At 42.6% G+C, this 19,855-nt stretch overlaps 1 protein-coding gene across 1 annotated transcript in view; it reads right to left on the reverse strand.

The window, feature by feature from the left end:
* Nucleotides 1-651: 651 nt before the first annotated feature.
* Nucleotides 652-19,855, reverse strand: part of LOC145402652 (magnesium-dependent phosphatase 1-like) — a 107,004-nt gene continuing 87,800 nt past the window's right edge. Inside the window, exon 5 of the mRNA XM_080274637.1 lies at nucleotides 652-1,037. Within this exon, the coding sequence (XP_080130763.1) occupies nucleotides 863-1,037 (175 nt within the window). The 3' untranslated portion in view covers nucleotides 652-862. The remainder of the gene's footprint in view (nucleotides 1,038-19,855) is intronic.

The raw sequence follows: 19,855 nt of genomic DNA on the forward strand, positions 1-19,855 counted from the left end.
TGCCATCTCATGTGATTTGATTGACCTCAGGATAGACTTCTTGAAATGGAGGGGTTAGATAAAGCTCTCAATAATCCCTATGGGGGTGGGGGTGGGGTCTTCTGAGCTGAATGAAATCATCTGGAGATAGCAAGAATAATCTAGAAAATACAACACCAGTCTGAAAGAATTAATTTTTACATCTCTCTGTACAACAAAATTATTTAGTAAATTTCTTTGGAGAACATTAAAGCATGGACACAAATGCCCTGAACATGTCATCAGTAAAAAACAAGACACAAGGTTCCATCCAACATTTAGATTTTGTTACAGTGTTTGTTTTAAATGAACAAGGATCCCATATCCTTTTCAACCAAAGAGATGACCAAGCATAGTCAGACTGGAGTGTCATTTTGACTAGAAACCAAGGATAATCATTCCTACCTCATAAAAAAAGCCCAACTAATTTCCTGTATTCAAGATGTGTGAGTGACCCAGTTTCATCAGTTGAACCAGACTATAGTGTACCAACACTAGCCCTGTGCTTTGTTTCATACTGTCAATCACACAATCTGGGAAAGTGTGTCTGTGGCACTATTCCTGCTTCAACTACTGTACATTATTAACCCCTCCAGTCTGATGATGTATAATTTTACTCTTGCTATCTCCACACACTTCAATTTAGGAGAGATTTTTTTTGGAAATGGAAGGATTAAATACAGAACTGATCCCTCCACTTTCAGAGCACTTTCCTAACCAAGAGTGAGATGTGTGTGATAGTAACTAGAATAAAATAGTATTAAAAGGTCACCATTATACTGAAGAGATTTAATTCACAGCTATGCACCACATACATTATAACATTGTTATTCATACCTTAAATTCACTTCTGCTGAGTCTTGGCATATTCTTTTAAACCTTCTTTGATCAGGTCTGATGTTACTCCATCACGAACTAGAATCATGAGGACACCGATGGTATCCAAGTCTCTCTTGTTCCGCATCTCATCATCAAAGAAAAGCATATCTTTGAACTCGATTCCAGAGGCTTTCTTGATTCTGGAAAGAGTACAAACTACATATAGAAACCATTCCATGTACCAAAGCAATATATACGGTACAGAAATATACTGTACAAAGTCAGGGATAAAAGTCTTTGTATTGTTTCACTATGTCTACTTCACATTTGTTATCCATCGTGTTCCTCCCTGATGTATTCAAGAAAATCAACCACGAGCAAGGAAATATACCAAGCCTCTCAGCGTAGGAATAATAACCAGCACAGGTAAGGTGAGGAATAGACTACATGAAATATTACACAAAACCCATGTCCCTGACTGCAGAGTATAAGTCCTTGTTTTAAGTCCCTTTATTCTTTATTAGTGGTTAGCAGGGATCCCCATCATCCACTTGATGTATTCTCTCTCTCTCTCTCTCTCTCTCTCAGGTGGCTCTAAATTGAGTGACATGTCAAATAGTGTCAAATAGCTTCCTGTACCCCATAACATCATATACTATACTGGGTGGTAATTATATAACCTGAAGACAAATGATGCCTGGTGGTCTAGTGGGTAAGGTGTTCCAACCTGATGGAGCCTGTAGGGCTGTGGTGCACAAACAGTGGACTGGGACCAGCCCTGGTGTGGATCCCAGTGACTTCCCTCACTGAGGGTACACTAACTTGCTCAAAAATATGTCTATCTATCTATCTATAGCCCGACGCCCTAATCCCGCAAAGGGTGGCCGCAGACATCACGCCTCCAAGTCGCTCTGTCACCCACCATTTGACTACCCTCCCCCCAATTCACCCCCCCCTTCCCTCATATACCTCTCAACTCCATCCCTCCACCTCATCCTTGGTCTACCCCTCCCTCTTCCTCCCTCCACCTCACCTACATACACCCTCTTAGTCAGTCTTTCATTCTCCATTCTCTCCACATGTCCAAACCACCTCAATGTATTTCTCCTAATTTTCTCAACCACATCCACATCCACCCCACAATGTTCCTTCACTTCTTCATTCGTCAACCTGTCCCTCCATGTCACTCTACATACTCCTCTCAAGTAACTCATTTCTACTGCTCTCACTCTTGACTTGTTCTCCTCTTGCAGGGTCCACGCCTTGCTTCCATACGTCAGGGTAGGGATCACAATACTATCATGCAGTGACTTCTTAACTTCCATACTCACCTCCCTATTCCTCATCACTGCTTTCACTGAGCCAACAACCTTCCTTCCCTGCTATACCCTTTCACGCACTTCATCCCCCAAAGTTCCATCCTTACTCATCACACTACCCAAGTACTTGAATGCACTCACATTCTCCATATCCTCACCATCCAACCTTACTGTACATTCTGTGACTTCAATCCTCTCAAACACCAAAACTTTACTTTTGTTTATATTAACTTTCAGCTTCCTCCTCCTACACACTGTCCCAAATTCATTCACCAAACCTTGCAACTCCCATTCGTCTTCACTTAACAATACTGTATCATCAGCAAACAGCGACACCGGAATCTTCCAAATCTCACCCTCATTCATCAGAGCCACCCCCACATCCACTGCCCTACCTTGCACTTCCTTTACAACCTCATCCATGTATATATTAAACAGCCATGGAGACATCACACAACCCTGTTTTAGTCCCACATTGAGATCAAAGAACTCACTCAGCTCACCATCCACTCGCACCGTAGCCCTAGCTCCTTCGTACATACTCTTCACAGCACTCAACAATTTCCCCTCCACTCCATATATTCTTAATACCTTCCACATACCTTGCCTACCTATTCTGTCATAAGCTTTCTCCAAGTCCACGAAGGCAGCATACACTTTCCTTCCCTTCTCTAGATACTTCTCCACTAAACATCTTAGAACAAATATCTGATCTACACACCCTTTTCCCTTCCTAAATCCCCCTTGTTCTTCTCCAACTAGCTCCTCTGTCATATGCCTAACCCTATCAATGAGTATTCTACCATATATTTTACCAGTCACACTAAGAAGGCAAATACTCCTATGGTTACCACATACTTCTCTCTCCCCTTTTCCTTTGTATAAAGGAACAATTATACCTGATTTCCAGTCCTCTGGAACCCTTCCCTCTTCCCAAGCCAATCTACACAACATCCATATCCACTCCACAACAATCTCACCCCCATACCTCAGCATTTCACCACACACTCCATCAATTCCTGGGGCCTTTCCCAACTTGATCTTCTTCACTGCTTCCACTACTTCTGCCCTACTGATCTCTTCCTCCCTCCTCTCATCTCTTCTCCCAGCCATTCCCCAACCACTTATACTTGCACTGCTCTCACTCTCTACATTCAACAAATCCTCAAAATGCTCCTTCCATCTCCTCAATTTCTCTCTCTTCTCCACCAACAATCTATTATTCCTATCTTTCACTCCCCTACTATTTCCCCTTTCACACTATCTTACTTTCTTTACCTCCTTCCAAAACAATTTCTTACTCTCCCTCCATTTCACACTCAAATTCCTCCCAAACTCTTCATCCACTTTCTTCATACTCTCATTCACCAGTCTCTTCATCTCCCTTCTCCTGCTCACATATACCTCTCTCTTCTCTCTCTCATCTTCTCCCCTACCTCTCCTCACTAACCATTCACTATATGCCTTCTTCTTTTGTTCCACAGCTCGTTTCACCTCATCATTCCACTATGCTGTCCCTTGCACACCCTTGCATCTCCTCCTCACTCCACAAACCACCTCACATGCTGCGCCTATCTCTTCCGTAAATATCTTACATACGTCTTCCACCCCTTCCATCTGCTCTAGCTCATACCTTCCCAATCTTTCTTCCACTATGCTCTTATACTCTGCCATTCTCTCACTATCTTGCAAATTCTCCACTCTTCTCACAGGAGCTGTTTCCTCCTGTCTTCCCCTTTGTCTCCTCATCCATTTTCTTTGCAGCTTTACCTTGACCATCACTAAGTGATGGTCTGAGACTCCATTCCCCCACCCTCTCCACACTCTTGCATCCAACACTTGTCTTCTCATTTGCTCATCCACACACACAGTCTATCATTGCCTTTCGTTCAACAAGTTCACCATCCATCCTTCTCACTACTCTCCATGTATACCAGTGGATCATCTTATGCTGAAAGTAGGTGTTGGCTATTGCCAACCCCTTACCAGCACAGATGTCCACCAACGCACTACCATTCCCATCTACTTCAGCTGGCACACCCCACTGACCAACCACTCCATCCACTCGTACATTCCCAACTTTGCCATTCATCTCTTCAATCAAAAGCACTCTCTCGCTCCTCTCAAATTTGTCCATACATGCTTCTACTCTCGCCCAAAACTCATCTTTCACTCTTGCTACTCGGTCCTCTGTCGGAGCATACACACATATCCCACGCCTGTATACCTACTTTCATCCTCACCCATACTGTACAATCCTTGCACCCACTGTTCCATACTCTCTTATATTTTCCTTCCACTTCTTGCTTATCATCAGACATACTCCCTCTCTTGCCCTCTCATTCTCATTGACTCCAGCACATATACCTAAACCATATTCCCATTCTCTCACCCTTTCACCTTTCCATTTAGTTTCAGTCAAACCACATATATCCACTTTTGCATCATCATGCACCTGAACAATCTCTCTCTCTTTCACTTCATCATTCACTCCTCTCACATTCCATGTCCCCAGTAAAGTGAAGATATCTGACTACTTTTTTTCACACTACGGCTTAACTTAGTAGCATTTCACAAAACTGTCTACTTGCATGAAGTTCAGCTACTGTAGTTATAACTTGAGATATGTGTATTATATGCAATTTTTCTTTACAGAATCCATGATATAAAAATATAAATATATCAACCTGTTCACTTCATGTTTTACACAGCAGATGAGTGAGGCTACTTACTGAGAGGTCAATAATTTTTCAGCTACTCCAGGTGCTCACACTCCTCAAATTAACATTTCATTACAAAGACATATTTGCCCTGTAATCTTGTCAAAATTTAATACTGGTAACTCCTCCATCCTTCTTTACTTCCATCATCTTCTGTCTTTCCTTCATTCTTTCCTCATCCTTCTGCCTATGGGTGACTTTACACTCCCTCTTCTGTCTTTCTTTCCTCTTCCTTCTGCCTGTGGGAGACTCTACATTGGGTGACAAGCCAAATGGTTTCTTGTACACCAGGAAACCATTTACTACACTGGGTGGTAACCATATAACCAAATTTTGGTGCCTGGTGGTTTAGTGGTTAATTACAGTGCATCAGTCGGATTGAGCCGGTGAAGGTTTATATCCAAGGGATGGTTGGGGTTTACTGCTCACGTAATGCCACTCAGGGATAGGTGAGGCCGGTCACTCTCATCTTAAATGTCAGGACCAGCTTGCCTAGCCAAGGGCTCCTATGCTCCTCATGTGGCAATGTAGGATTGGATGATGATGATGATGAACTTGAGAACTGTATTTCCAGTCATGAGAACACTGTAAATCCATGTAGCAAGCTGTATTGCAAGTATCCTCAGATTTTTGTCATAAGGCTGTTTAAATGGTGGACTTACAGGGCTCCTGACAGGTGCTGGACTGGTTGCACAGTGGACAGTGCAAAATACTTGGGAGGATGTGAGGACAACATGAATGTTGTTATAAAGCGAGAGTAAAAGTAGTCTGGGCCATTGAAAATATTTCTTTCTTTTCTTTTCTTTCAAATAAGATGGAGACAATGGTAGTGTGGTGAATGGTTCTGCATGACTAGTTTCACCACCGAATATCTTCACTTTACTGACATGAAAGGAGTATATGGCAACTACCTTAGAGCAAATAGGATGGAAGTAATTCGAGTATAAGTGGCTGAGGAATGGCTGGGAGAAGGAGGGAGATGAGAAGACAGGAAGAAATCAGTAGGGTAGAAGTTGTGGAAGCAATGAAGAAAGTTAAATTGGGGAAAGCCCCAGGAATTGATGGAGTGTGTGGTGAAATGCTGAAGCATGGGGGAGAGATAGTAGTAAAATGGATGTGGAAGATGTGCAGATTGGCCTGGGAGGAAGGTAGAGTCCCGGAGCACTGGAAGTCAGGTATAATTATTCCCTTGTACAAAGGAAAAGGGGAAAAAGAAGTGTGTGGTAATCATAGGGGCATTTGTCTTCTTAGTATAATAGGAAAAGTGTATGGTAGGACACTTATTGACAGAGTTAGAGAAAGAACAGAGGAATTAGTTGGAGAAGAACAGGGAGGCTTTAGGAAGGGAAGAGGTTGTGTAATCAGATATTCATTCTTACATCTTTAGTGGAAAAGTTTCTAGAGTAGGGAAAGAAGTTGTATGCGGCTTTCATGGATTTGGAGAAAGCATATGACACAGTGGATAGACAAGGATTGTGGAAAGTATTAAGAATATATGGAGTAGATGGGAAGTTGTTGAATGCTGTGAAGAGTATGTATGATGGTGCTAAGGCTGCAGTGCGTGTGGATGGTGAACTAAGTGAATTTTTCTCTTTGAAAGTTGGGTTGAAACAGGGATGTGTCATGTCTCCATAGTTGTTCAATCTGTACATGGATGGGGTAATTAAAGAGGTACAAGGTAGGGTAGAGGACGTTGGAGTGGCCCTGGTGAGAGAGGATAGTGTTTGGAAACTCCCTGTACTGTTGTTTGCAGATGATACTGTGTTGTTGAGTGAAGACGAGGGGGAGCTACAAGGCTTGGTGGATGAGTTTGGGAGAGTGTGTAAGTAACAGAATCTAAAGGTGAATGTAGGGATGAGTAAAGTGATGAGATTTGAGAGAGGTGAAGTCAGTGAATGTATGGCGAGGTTGGATGGTGAAGAATTGGAAAATGTGAGTACGTTTAAGTACTTGGGTAGTGTGATGAGTAAGGATGGAGGTTTGGAGGGTGAAGTGCTTGAAAGGGTACAGCAGGGAAGAAAGGTTGCTGGCTCTTTGAAAGCAGTGATAAGAAACAGGGAAGTGAGCAGGGAAGTGAAAAAGTTACTACATGACAGTATTGTGATACCAACTCTAATGTATGGAAGTGAAGCTTGGACATTGTTGGAAGGACACAAGTCAAGAGTGAGAGCAGTGGAAATGAGTTATTTAAGAGAAGCCTGTGGAGTCACATGGAGAGACAGGCTGACGAATGAGGATATAAAGGAGCGTTGTGGTGTGGATGTGGATGTGATAAGAAGCGTTATGAGGAACACACTGAGGTGGTTTGGCCATGTGGAGAGGATGGAGGGTGAGAGACTGACGAAGAGAGTGTATGTGAGTGAGGTGGAGGGGGGAAGAGGGAGGGGGAGGCCGAGGATGAGATGGAGGGATGGGGTGGAGAGGTATATGAGAGAGGGGGGTGTGAGTTGGGAGCAGGGCAGTGAAATGGCGGGGGACAGGGCGATGTGGAGGCGATTTGTTTGTGGCCACCCCAAACGTGATTGAGGCATCTGGCGATAGATAGATATTTTACTCCGGATGTTATTTTTCCTAATCTTTCATGTCCTTTTCATTATCGTTTAGAAAAATAACTATGCATGCATTCTGAAATACTCTGAAGCGAGTACTCATTCGTAAATTCTGTTACATTAAAAATATGATGCTTTTTTTATCCAGACTTAAGACACATGGGAGGGCAGTGTGACTGTGTCTTCAAAGAAAGGCGAATCCTGCAGTCGGGGTTTCCATCTGAGGGATAGCTGGAATTTATTACTCACATAACGCCACTCAGGGCCAAGTGAAGCTGGTCACTCTTGCCTTAAATGTCAGGACAAACAAGTCTAGCCCTGCATCCCTATGCCCCTTTATGTATGGGGCAAAATGGGAATGGATGATGGATGGATGAATCATGCAGAAGGTAAATTCCAGATACTGTATATTGTTTATTAATGTTTCATTGCTACTAATAGCTAATCTTCTCCAATTCACAGTACCAGCTGTATGTAAAATGCTGATATATTCTGGAACACAGCTCAGACTTAATATGAGGAATGGCTGTACAGTAGCCTTCATAGAGAGAGAGAGAGAGAGAGAGAGAGAGTACTCCAAAAAGTAACATTTTTCATTCAGTTATTGTATAAATAACTAGCAAGGGAAATATATTTTTTTTTGTATAAAATTTCTCACATTGCTTAAGAACTTTACACAAGACCTTAAATCCAGGGGTCATTATGACTGGAAGTCAGTCAGATAAATTACTGTATTTGGATGGATAATCTGACCAAAAATATAGAAACACCTTGTTATTCTCAGTTATCTCTACTATCTACAGCCAGATGCCATAATCCCATAAGGAGTGGCCATTTGTTTTTGAGTTAGTGATTTTACAGGGAGGGGCACTAACCCTCCACCAACCCGCTTACTGACACATGGGGTTCATGTATGGGTTGGGTACAGTAAATCTTTGAAATACGAAAACCCGAAGTACGAATTTTCGATGATACGAAAGCGATGAATATAGGACAAATTCCACAATACGAAAATATGTCTCAGTGATACGAAAACCGATACGAAAGGAAATACAGAGACAGCCTGATTATCCAGACTATATGGTGTGAAGGGATGCCTGAATAGTCTGAAGTCACGATTAATCTGGCGGAAACAAAACACAAGTACTGTACTGTTAGATTGATTGATTTACTGGTAAATGTACACTTGAAGCAGCAGAAAGATCATACCAATTCAACTCATAATCCTCCAGCTTGTTTCTGTAATTTTCTGACAACTTTCAGTTTCGCAAACTACGTTTTCTTGCTGAAAAATTTCCTCCCCGTTATTATCGTCACTTTCCTCTACGATCGTTTCCAGCGCAGTGGAAAAAGCTCAATGTGCTCAAAGGTGGATATTGTTTCCCAATTTCCCAACTGGAGGTTAGGTTAGGTTAAATTATTAGGTACAAATAAGCTCGGTTAGGCCAGGTTTAGTTAAACACTTAGGGAAGAACAGTCCTTTCCGCCATCATGTTAGCGAAATAAACAAGAGTTTTCACACCAGAACAGCTAAAAACGATGGAGAAACAAATTTAACAAGAAATGTTTATTTACTAACCCAGAAATAATCTGAAAAATATACCGGTAATAGATTATCAGGAAGAACTGGTTTGGTAATATGCTTTTATTGCTTTAAGTATATTTGGCCATGTGGAGAGGATGGAGGGTAAAAGACTGATGAAGAGAGTGTATGTGAGTGAGGTGGAGGGGGGCAGAGGGAGGGGGAGGCTGAGGATGAGATGGAGGGATGGGGTGGAGAGGTATATGAGAGAGGGGGGTGTGAGTTGGGAGCAGGGCAGTGAAATGGCGGGGGACAGGGTGACTTGGAGGTGATTTGTTTGTGGCCACCCCAAACGGGATTGAGGCGTCTGGCAATAAATAGATAGATAGAAAGCGTATGTTTAGCCCCCTCAGTGGCTGTGGATTCTGAAATTTGCATGGTCGGCCTCGGGATCGTTTTTTGAAAGTTCTAAAATCAATTTCTTTTTCTTACATATGTGAAAACACTCATCTGGCACACCTGGCCTTTTCTTTTATTTTTTCCCCTAAACTCATCCTGTGATTTGCTATGATTCGTGAAAGAATTAATAAAATTAGGATGCATGCTATGTTAGCATGTAAACATCAGCGAAAACATCTGGGATGAAGTGAACTGTGAACGCCTGACTGCTTGGGATGGTAGAGTAGGGTCGTGTTAACACACCAATGACCTTCGTTCCCTTCCCATAATTGCTTGCAGTTTTTTATAGCTCGCCCTAACTCAGTGTCACTGACAGTAAAGCAATGTTCAAGGCCAGCAGCTATGAAAGCAATAATGGAATACATTACTGTTTGTATCAGTCCTCTCTCCTTCACACATACACAAAAGAACAAACAAAAGAATGAGCAGTAAATGTACACATGCTTTAAGGAGCAGAAATAACCGTACTCAGTCGGTTCGAAATACCGTACAGTAATCCCCGTACTTTCTGGACGCCCACTTTCCGGACACCCCACTTACTGGACATTGTGGGCCTGGACCATCAGAACCCAAAAATGGCCAAAAAAAAATTTTAAATCCCCCCAAAATCCTAATTTTTTCCCACCCATAATTTACTGCCGTGCGGCACCGAACAGCTGGTTTACACCACGGCCCCTTCACCCCTTCCTTCCTCCTCTCTCCCCCCTCCCCTGTCAGTGTTTCCATTTGGTATTTTTCATTACCAAATGTGGATCAATTTGGTAATGAAAAATTTGTTTGGTAATGAATCAGAATAATGCATTACCAAACGGATTTTTCACATGTGTGAGGATACACAGGATGGAGATGGTGGATTGTTTGCTCTCTCTGATTAATCTGCTAGCCAACATAGCGTGAAAATAATCAACATGCTGTTAATGTTGAGAGAAGAGTGATTACATGTATTTCCACTTGTATATATAATTGGTGAAGAATAAATGCTAGCTTTACGAATTTGGTAATGAAAAGTTAAAATTGGTAATGAAAATTGAGGAGTTTGGTAATGTGGCCGTTGCGATCTGGCAACTCTGTTTCCCCATCACCAACACTCCCAACAGTTACTGCCTAACTTCGATGGAAAGTAGATGCCTATCGCAATGGAAGCCACGTGCTCATTTTTTGTGAATAAACAGTGAATGAGCAGCGATACCTCGCCACTAGACCACACAGGAATTTACAATGTTGTGCAGTGTTAAGAAATTAGAATTTAGAGTGCAAAGGATTAACCGTGGAGAGTAAATTGGTGGTTGAAACTGGCGTGGTGCAGTCAAGAACAATGTGCAGTGTTAAACAATTATAACTCACAGTGCAAAGAACTAAGCGCAGCACAACACTGGATTATGTACGAGCTTCGAGAGCATTTTCACCACTGCCAAAACCTTAGAAAAGCCGGCCACAAACGTGCTGTAAGTACCCTGGCTGAAGTACAGTCACTTCTAATTCTTCATTCTTTGGTTCCTTTTCATTTATTTCATGCTTTATGTCCATTATTGGTGTGAATAGGGTCTTAAATAGGTATAAATAGGTGCTATGCATGTCTGGTAGGGAGTTATTTAGGTGGCTTTCAAAGTTAGGCTGGGTTAGGGTTCTTAAGTACCAGTCCAGGAGCTAGGGGTCCACTATCCGGACGGGACCACTTTCTGGACATGCTTTTGGCTCTATTACATCAGATAGTAGAGAGATTACTGTATATTGGGAAGAGAGATACCAAATGGAGAATGTGGACCTGAATTCTAACCTACGAAAACATGTGGGACGAAAGAGTACTTATTTTTTTCTGATTAGCGAACATTTTTGTTCCATTTTGTCTCCTAAAATTGTGAAACCCATAATCCTTTGTGTAAGCATACAGCCTAAGGACCTTACCAATTCAGTTCATATTGTTCTAGTTTATCTTCTATATTTTTCTGACTATTTTGAGGGTGGTAAATTATGTTCTCTTGCTGAAAGAAACTTACTCAAAATTACAGCGCATGTTTGGAAACTCCCTGTACTGTTGTTTGAAGATGATTCTGTGTTGTTGAGTGAAGACAAAGGGGAGCTGCAAGGCCTGGTGGATGAGTTTGGGAGAGTGTGTAAGAAACAGAATCTAAAGGTGAATGTAGGGAAGAGTAAAGTGATGGTCTTTGAGAGAGGTGAAGTCAGTGAATGTGCAGCGAGGTTGGATGGTCAGGAATTGGAAAATGTGAGTATGTTTAAGTACTTGGGTAGTGTGATGAGTAAGGATGGAGGTTTGGACGGTGAAGTGCTTGAAAGGGTACAGCAGGGAAGAAAGGTTGCTGGTTCTTTGAAAGCAGTGATAAGAAACAGGGAAGTGAGCAGGGAAGTGAAAAAGTTACTACATGACAGTATTGTGATACCAACTCTAACGTATGGAAGTGAAGCCTGGACATTGTTGGAAGGACACAAGTCAAGAGTGAGAGCAGTGGAAATGAGTTATTTAAGAGGAGCCTGTGGAGTCACATGGAGAGACAGGCTGACGAATGAGGATATAAAGGAGCGTTGTGGTGTGGATGTGGATGTGATAGGAAGCGTTATGAGGAACACACTGAGGTGGTTTGGCCTTGTGGAGAGGATGGAGGGTGAAAGACTGACGAAGAGAGTGTATGTGAGTGAGGTGGAGGGGGAAGAGGGAGGGGGAGGCCGAGGATGAGATGGAGGGATGGGGTGGAGAGGTATATGAGAGAGGGGGGTGTGAGTTGGGAGCAGGGCAGTGAAATGGCGGGGGACAGGGCGACTTGGAGGCAATTTGTTTGTGGCCATCCCAAACGGGATTGAGACGTCTGGCAATAGATAGATAGATAGATAGTAACATTAGCATGCAAAAGTCGATGAGTACATCTGGAGTTAAGTGAACGCCTGACTGCTTGGGATGTTAGAGTAAGGTCGTGTAAACACACCAGTGACCTTCGTTCCCTTCCCATAATTGTTCACAGTTTTTTATGGCTTGCCCTAACTCAACGTCACTGACACCGAAACAGTGAAGTGTTGTTCAAGGCCGGCAGCTAAGAAGTGGTTAATGGAATGCTGTATGAAAAATTCAAAACGAGCGCGGTGCACAGCGCCGCGCTCGCTGGTCGAGAGAAAACAAACTAACCCCTATCTGGTAAACAAATTTTCACGTGTTTCTCAGTTGAGTCCACGTCCCTCCTCTCCTCGCAGCCACGCTGTACGTGAGGCTATTTTTGGAGCTCTTCATCTTTTAGCATTGTTTCGCCACGCCTCCCAAGCGCCCTGCATCATCTCCAGCATCGGAGGATCCCACTGCAAAGCAGCAGCAGCACCATACTCTAATTCCGAAAAGGAAATTGGAAATTATAAGATGCCACGAGGAGGGGCAAGGAGTCTCGGAGACTTGGCGTGCTTTAGGCCTTGCATCTTCCACCACTGAGACTGTGAAGAAGAAAAAGGAGATGTACAGTTACCTCCACTTCTAACGAGTACAGTAGGTGGTGTGTCTGGTGAAATGTGGCACCACTGTGTTTACATCGTAGTAATGGTAAGTGAGTGGGCAGACCCGGCAGAGTTTCTCCTCCGCTACAGTATCTAGTGCCCACAGAAACAATGTTCCATCAAGTTATACTCAGTCTGTAAATACAAGTGTTTTCCATGTAGGTATATTGGAAGGTAGAGAGAAAAACAAATAGTAATGACACTGGCATCCATTTCTTTCTGACACGAGGTGACTGTGAGGCGAGGTGGAATGGAGGGAATCGGGGGAAAGGTGGTGGGGGTAAATGTATCGAAACTTTGACGTGTTTTGTTAAGAAAAATGCAGAATGTGATTATACAGATATTCTGAGGTGATCTGTAACTCCGTATGCAGTAACGTGTATTGGATGAATGGTGGAGTCTTGATGTTCGTCATACAATGTGTTGAACAACTGTAGTTGAGCATAAATGTTAGAAAGTGAGATGTCCGGTGTCTCGGAATGTGGTTCACCTGAGTCTAGTGTGTGTGTGACTCTACTGATGTAACATTTTTGTGGCCGAATTACGGTGGCCACAAATGATTCATGATTATGCATTTGACAAAAAGGTAATGCCATGTTGTGGATCATCTAGTCTGTTTTATTGTGAGGCTCACCAATGATTAAATTTGCAGACCATGGTATACGTTGATATCCTGTTGCATAAGATAATAGCTACGTTGAGTGCTGGACAGCTATTGGCTTGTTGTGCAAAAATGTTGTGCAGTCATCATACTGATGGATCACGCAGAGGTAATGAGATACTGTATTTACATAATGAACGCAAATCTGGTAATATAATAATTCAAATAACGGTGTTACGGATGTCAAGTCCACAAATGACGTCGCTTACTTCGAGGTGCTGTAAGCAACATTGGTGCACCAGAACCTGGATGGTAAAACCCAGCCACCACGCATTAGGCAAAATACCCCCGGATTCTAAAGCTACGCCAAGTCATCCTCTCTCTCTCTCTCTCTCTTTGTCGTTAAATTCCTGCCATTGCTTGTATTATGGTTAACAAGAACTGATATTGACTTCTTTATCACATCGCATCACTACGATGAGATTGCAGCCTTATCAATGACCTTGTGTAAATCTACTGGATGACGTGGGGTAGGTTCAGAATCCGGAGGTATTTTGCCTAAAGCGTGGTGGTTGGGTTTTACCATGCAGGTGCTGGTGCACCAGTGTTACGTTTAACTGAACGCTCTAGCAGCACTCAACCTTCATCCTACCACAGGTCCAGTTTATCCTTCCCTGTGGTATACTGTATCAGCCTGTATGATGACAAGGTGCATAAAACACTCCTTACTTAACATACAAAATTGCATTGTTCATTGTATTATTTAATGATTCTATTAGTTGAATACTGGACTTCATTCAGACTGCTGAGAGGTGAAACTGTGTTCAATGGTCAGCCAGTATAGCCAACAAAACCGCGACTTTGGCTGTTATCTTGGTATGAGTGTGAATAGGTCGATGAAGTATATTACCAGACTCCCAGCACAAACACACGTAGACTATGAGGAATTTTACACTATCCCAGCAGTACCACGCTACAGATATTTTGTGTAACCGTGGCTACATAATAAAACCTTGTGTTATAATGGCAGACAACGGAGAGGCATGCATTTTGTGGCCTGTGTTGCAGTTCGTTATATGTCTGTTTATCACACACAAACGTTGCAGACGTCATCTACTGCGTTAACATGGGACTGGATTAGCCAGTTGCGTTACTGGACCCCCTCCACAAACAGGGCTAGACCATGCAGTTTTCCTAGCAACACCACACAACCGAAACTTGTCCGTAACATTGAATACCAGCCCGAGACTATCCTTGCAATTTCATGACAGACAATGGACGCACACAGTCTACCAATCGTAGGACAAAGGTAAGCAGGGCCTAATAATCATGTGTAATGTGTATCAGGCACCGTGGTGGTGGTGATTGTAGATGGAATGCGAAACGTCGTCATACTATAGTTGTTTGCAGCCATCATATGAGATTCATAACCTCAAGTTCGACAATAAAGTTTGATATTACAGACATCCGTTATCCCGTGTCCCATGACGCTGAACACTGAAAACGATATTCCCAAGGTAGTTAGAATAGAATATTTGGTAGGTAAGGGAGGGGACTTGAGGAGAACTTGGGCAGTGGGACGGGGTATTAGGAGAGAAAGGAAATGTTGCAGAAAAGGAAAGGGAAGGTGGGGGGGGGGGCTTAACTACCCTACTTAGTGGCAAGGTGTGTGTGTGGATGCGGACTGGTGTGGAGTAGGGGCGAGTGAGGAAGTGGGCAGGTGGGAGTGGGATCATCACCAACATATGTGACGTTTGGTGTATGTTGTTCCTTTGGATAAACAGTGTGTGAGTGTAGACACACAGTTATATAATAAAATGTGTCTGGAGCTAAGGAGGGCATGAATGTGTAATACTCGTATGAAACCTAATGTATGAATGTCTTAAAGAGAATATGATAAAAGATGATCTGTGTTTGTGGATGTTGTGTTACAACCATCCAAACTAATGAAACAGCACCTCAAAGTAAGCGACATCATTTGTTAACTGGACACCTGTAACACCGTTATTTCAATTATCATATTACCAGATTTGCGTTCATTATGCAAATACAGTACCTCATTACCTCCGTGTGATCCATTAGTATGATGACTGCGCAACATTTTCACACAACAAGCCAGTAGCTGTCCAACCCTCAACGCAGCTATTATCCTATGAAACAGGACATCAAATTATACCATGGTCTGCGAATATAATGACTGCTTTTCCTCACAATAAAACAGACTAGATGATGCACAACATGGCATTAACTTTTGTCAACTTCATAATCATGAATCATTTGTGGCCACCGTAATTCGGCCACAAAAATGTTACGACAGTGGAGGCACACACACACTAGACTCAGGTGAACCACATTCCGAGACACCGGACATCTCACTTTCAACATTTATGCTCAACTACAGTTGTTCAACACATTGTATGACGAACATTAAGACTCCACCGTTCATCCAATACACGTTACTGCATACGGAGTTACAGATCACCTCAGAACATTTGTATAATCACATTCTGCATCTTTCTTAACAAAACACGACAAAATTTCGATACATTTGCCTCCACCACCTTTACCCCGATCCCCTCCATTCCACCTCGCCTCACAGTCACCTCGTGTCAGAGAGAAATGGATGCCAGTGGCATTACTATTTGTTTTTCTTTCTACCTTCCAATATACCTACATGGAAAACACTTGTATTTGCAGACCGAGTATGACTTGATAGAACATTGTTTCTGTGAGCACAGTACTTGATACTGTAGTGGAGGGGAAGTTCTGCCGGATCTGTCCATTCACTTACTATTACTATGATGTAAACAAACACAGTGGTGCCACATTTCACCAGACACACCACCCGCTGTGCTCGTTAGAAGTGGAAGTAACTGTACAAGAAAATGACCACCTCCTTCTCTACAATTGTTTAAAGGTAGTGCTTATTTCAAAATGGGGGAGGAGGCTAAAGTTTAGGTGGGGGGTTTGAGGGGGTCCTGGGATGTATCCCCCATATCTTTGTATATTTCAATGGGGAAAATCGTTCCGATATACGAAATTTCGAATTATGAAAGGTTTTTTGGTCCGTATCCCTTTCATATACTGAAGACTCACTGTATATGGTTACCACCCGGTGCTGTAAATGGTTTCCCAGCTTACAGAAGACCATTAGGCTTGTCACAATGTAAAGCCACTGAGACTCAGCTGTCTGAGGCAAACTGAGAGCAAAACCCTTTTCTGTTTCCTCCTACTTTCTCTATACTCATTTCAAAGCCAAAGGTGGCTGCTGTGTATGTGTACACAACGACTTACCTTGCTCTCATGTTCCTGAATTGATTCTTCTGAATTCTCTACTCTATGGCTTCGGCTTTCCTGTCATTTTCTGACTAAATATACCTGCAGTGCTTACTCATCCCCTAATTCTACTGACTATGCAAAATTCTTCAACTATCTTACTTCTATGATGGAACACATTCTATCCATTTCTCCTTTCTCTGAAATCTCCATTCTAGGAGATTTCAATGCTCACCAACACCTTTGGCTCTCCTTGCCTTTCACTGATCCACCTGGTGAACAAGCCTACATCTTTTTTATCCTTAATGACCTACAGCAGCTTGTACAGCATCCTACTCATATTCCTGACTGCCTTGGAGAGAGCTCCAACATATCTGCCCTCTTCCTTACAACTAATCCTTCTGCTTACACTGTTAATCTTTCCTCTCCGTTGGGCTCCTCCGATCACAACCTTATTACCTGAACCTGTTCTATCATTCCGGTACGGCCTGTGGACCCTCCAAAGAAATGTCGCCTGTGGCACTTTGGAGCTGCGGACTGGGAGGCCCTCAGGCAGTACTTTGATTTTCCCTATAATGATCATTACTGCCATGGCAGGGAGCACATTATGGAGGTTATTCTCTCGGGCATGGAAGCATACACTCCCTTCTCATATCCTTTGATTACAGTACTGCAAGAAAGCCTTGGTTTAATCATGCTTGTTCTAATGCTGTCCACAACAAGGAAAGGGCCTATAAAAGGTACCAGAGCCAACCCACCCCTGAATCACATTTTTTTTATGTTTCTGCCCGGAATCATGTCAAGTCTGTTCTTTGCACTGCTAAAAATAATTTCATCCGTACTAAGTGCTCTCAACTCTCCAACTCGAATTCTTCCTGCTCTTTCTGGTACCTTGCCAAAAACCTTTCTAACAACTATACCTCATCATCCTTGCTTCCTCTTCTCTACTCTGATGACTCTTTAGCTAATTCTTCTACTGATAAAGCAGATCTGTTTGCTCAGACTTTCTCCTCCAATTCCACCTTAGATGATTCCGGTGCCGTTCCTCCATCACTACCCCTCTCTGACTTCCTCATGGCCGATATTAAAATTTCTTCAGCTGATGTATTTTCTGCCGTCACTAGCCTCAATACTAACAAGGCATATGGGTCTGATGGAGTCCCTCCTGTTGTCCTCAAGAACTGTGCTTCTGTGCTTACACCCTGCCTAGGTAAACTCTTTTGCCTTTGTCTGTCAACTTGTACCTTTCCCTCTTGCTGAAAGTTAGCTCGCATTCAGCCAGTCCCAAAGAAGGGTGACCATTCCCAACCCTCTAACTAGCGTCAAATTGCTATAACATCCTGTGTCTCAAAAGTTTTCGAGTGTATTCTTAACAGAAAAATATTAAAACATCTTTCCCATCAAAACCCTCTTTCTGATCGTCAGTATGAATTCCATCAGGGATGCTCCACTGGCGATCTTCTCACTTACCTTTCAGACTCCTGGTCATCCTCCTTTTGGGACTTTGGCAAAAGCTTTGCCATTGCACTTGACATCTCAAAGGCTTTTGATCTAGTCTGGCATAAATCTTCAATTTCCAAACTGCTCTCTTACGGCTTCTATCCTTCTAGCTGTGCCTTCATCTCCAGCTTCCTTTCTGGTCGTTCTATAGCCGCTGTTGTAGACGGTCATCGTTCTTCTCCTAGATGTATCAACAGTGGTGTTCCTCAGGGCTCTGTCTTATCACCAACTTTCTTCTTTTTATTCACCAATGACCTTCTAAGCTGTACATCTAACCCTATCCACTTGTACGCTGATGATTCCATCCTTCGCTGTTCCATTTCCCACAATGTTCATCTCAGCAATTACTTCAACAATCAATGGATGAGGCTATGGCACACCTCATGTCTGACTTGGCTCGTATCTCTGACTGAGGTAAAAAAAAAAATCTTGTTTTTACTGCATCAAAGACTCAGTTCTTACACCTATCAACCCAACACAATCTTCTACAGGAGAACACACTAATGTTTAATAATATCCAGCTCAATCCTTCATCATCCTTGAACATGCTTGGGGTTTCATTCACTTGGGACTTATCTTGGAATGATTGTATTACATCTCTCATATAATCTGCTTCCAAAGAGATTAGGTGTGCTAAGCCGACTCCATACTTTCTTTACCCCTGTGCAGTTGTTGACTATATACACAGGTTTTATTCGCCCCTGTGTAGAGTACAACTCTCATGTGTGGGGAGGCTCCCCCATACAGCTCTTCTCAACAGGGTGGAGCCAGTGGTTTTCATCTCATTAACTCTCCTCCTCTTACTGGCTCCCTTCAACCTCTATCTCTTTGCCGCACTGTTGCATCATTATCTCTTTTCTATTGCTACTTCAATGGTCACTGCTCCTCTGAACTGTTTGCTTGCATCCCTCCACCTCTACGATGGGCGCGTAGCACCCGTCTAGCATTAAATTCTCATCCCTTTCCTGTCCAACGCAAGAGTTAACCATTACTCCCAGTCCTTCATTAATGCAACAGATCAATACTTTCTACTTCCTACGATCTCCAGTCTTTCAAATGCAGTGTGTCCAGGCATCTCAAAATGAACGGATCTTGAATTTGGCTCTCTTTTGTACTGTTTTTGTTTTTTTTCTTGAAAGGAATGGTTTGCGGGCTCCTGGCCTTTGGTTCCTTCTTCCTTACATTAAAAGAAAAAAAAAAAAAAACATGAAAGGGAAAGAAGAGTAATAAAAAGTGACAAGAAAGATGGGAGAAATGGGAAGAGAGGAAGGCAGACACAAAAAAAGAATGATAAAGCAGACAGCACTACATTAAGTGAGAAGATGATGGTCGCCACCATCTACCTAAATTATACTCCTGATTTATACATACAAATCAGTTTTTAAAAATATATGACTAGATATTTTACGGTTGATTTTAACAGGTATGCACCAAATTGAATGTATGGCCAAACAGAAAACAAAAAAAATCATTATTTAGTGCACCCCTACAGACAACAAAAAATCACTGTGCTCTTTTATGATTGCAGCTGAGGTTGATGCACTTGGGTATTTTGTTCCGGCTTGAACCAAAAGCTTTTG

Source organism: Coenobita brevimanus, chromosome 58, assembly GCF_032717465.1.
Source record: "Coenobita brevimanus isolate Jiangsu-jjx chromosome 58, ASM3271746v2, whole genome shotgun sequence".
In the NCBI taxonomy this organism is placed as follows: Eukaryota; Metazoa; Arthropoda; class Malacostraca; order Decapoda; family Coenobitidae; genus Coenobita; species Coenobita brevimanus.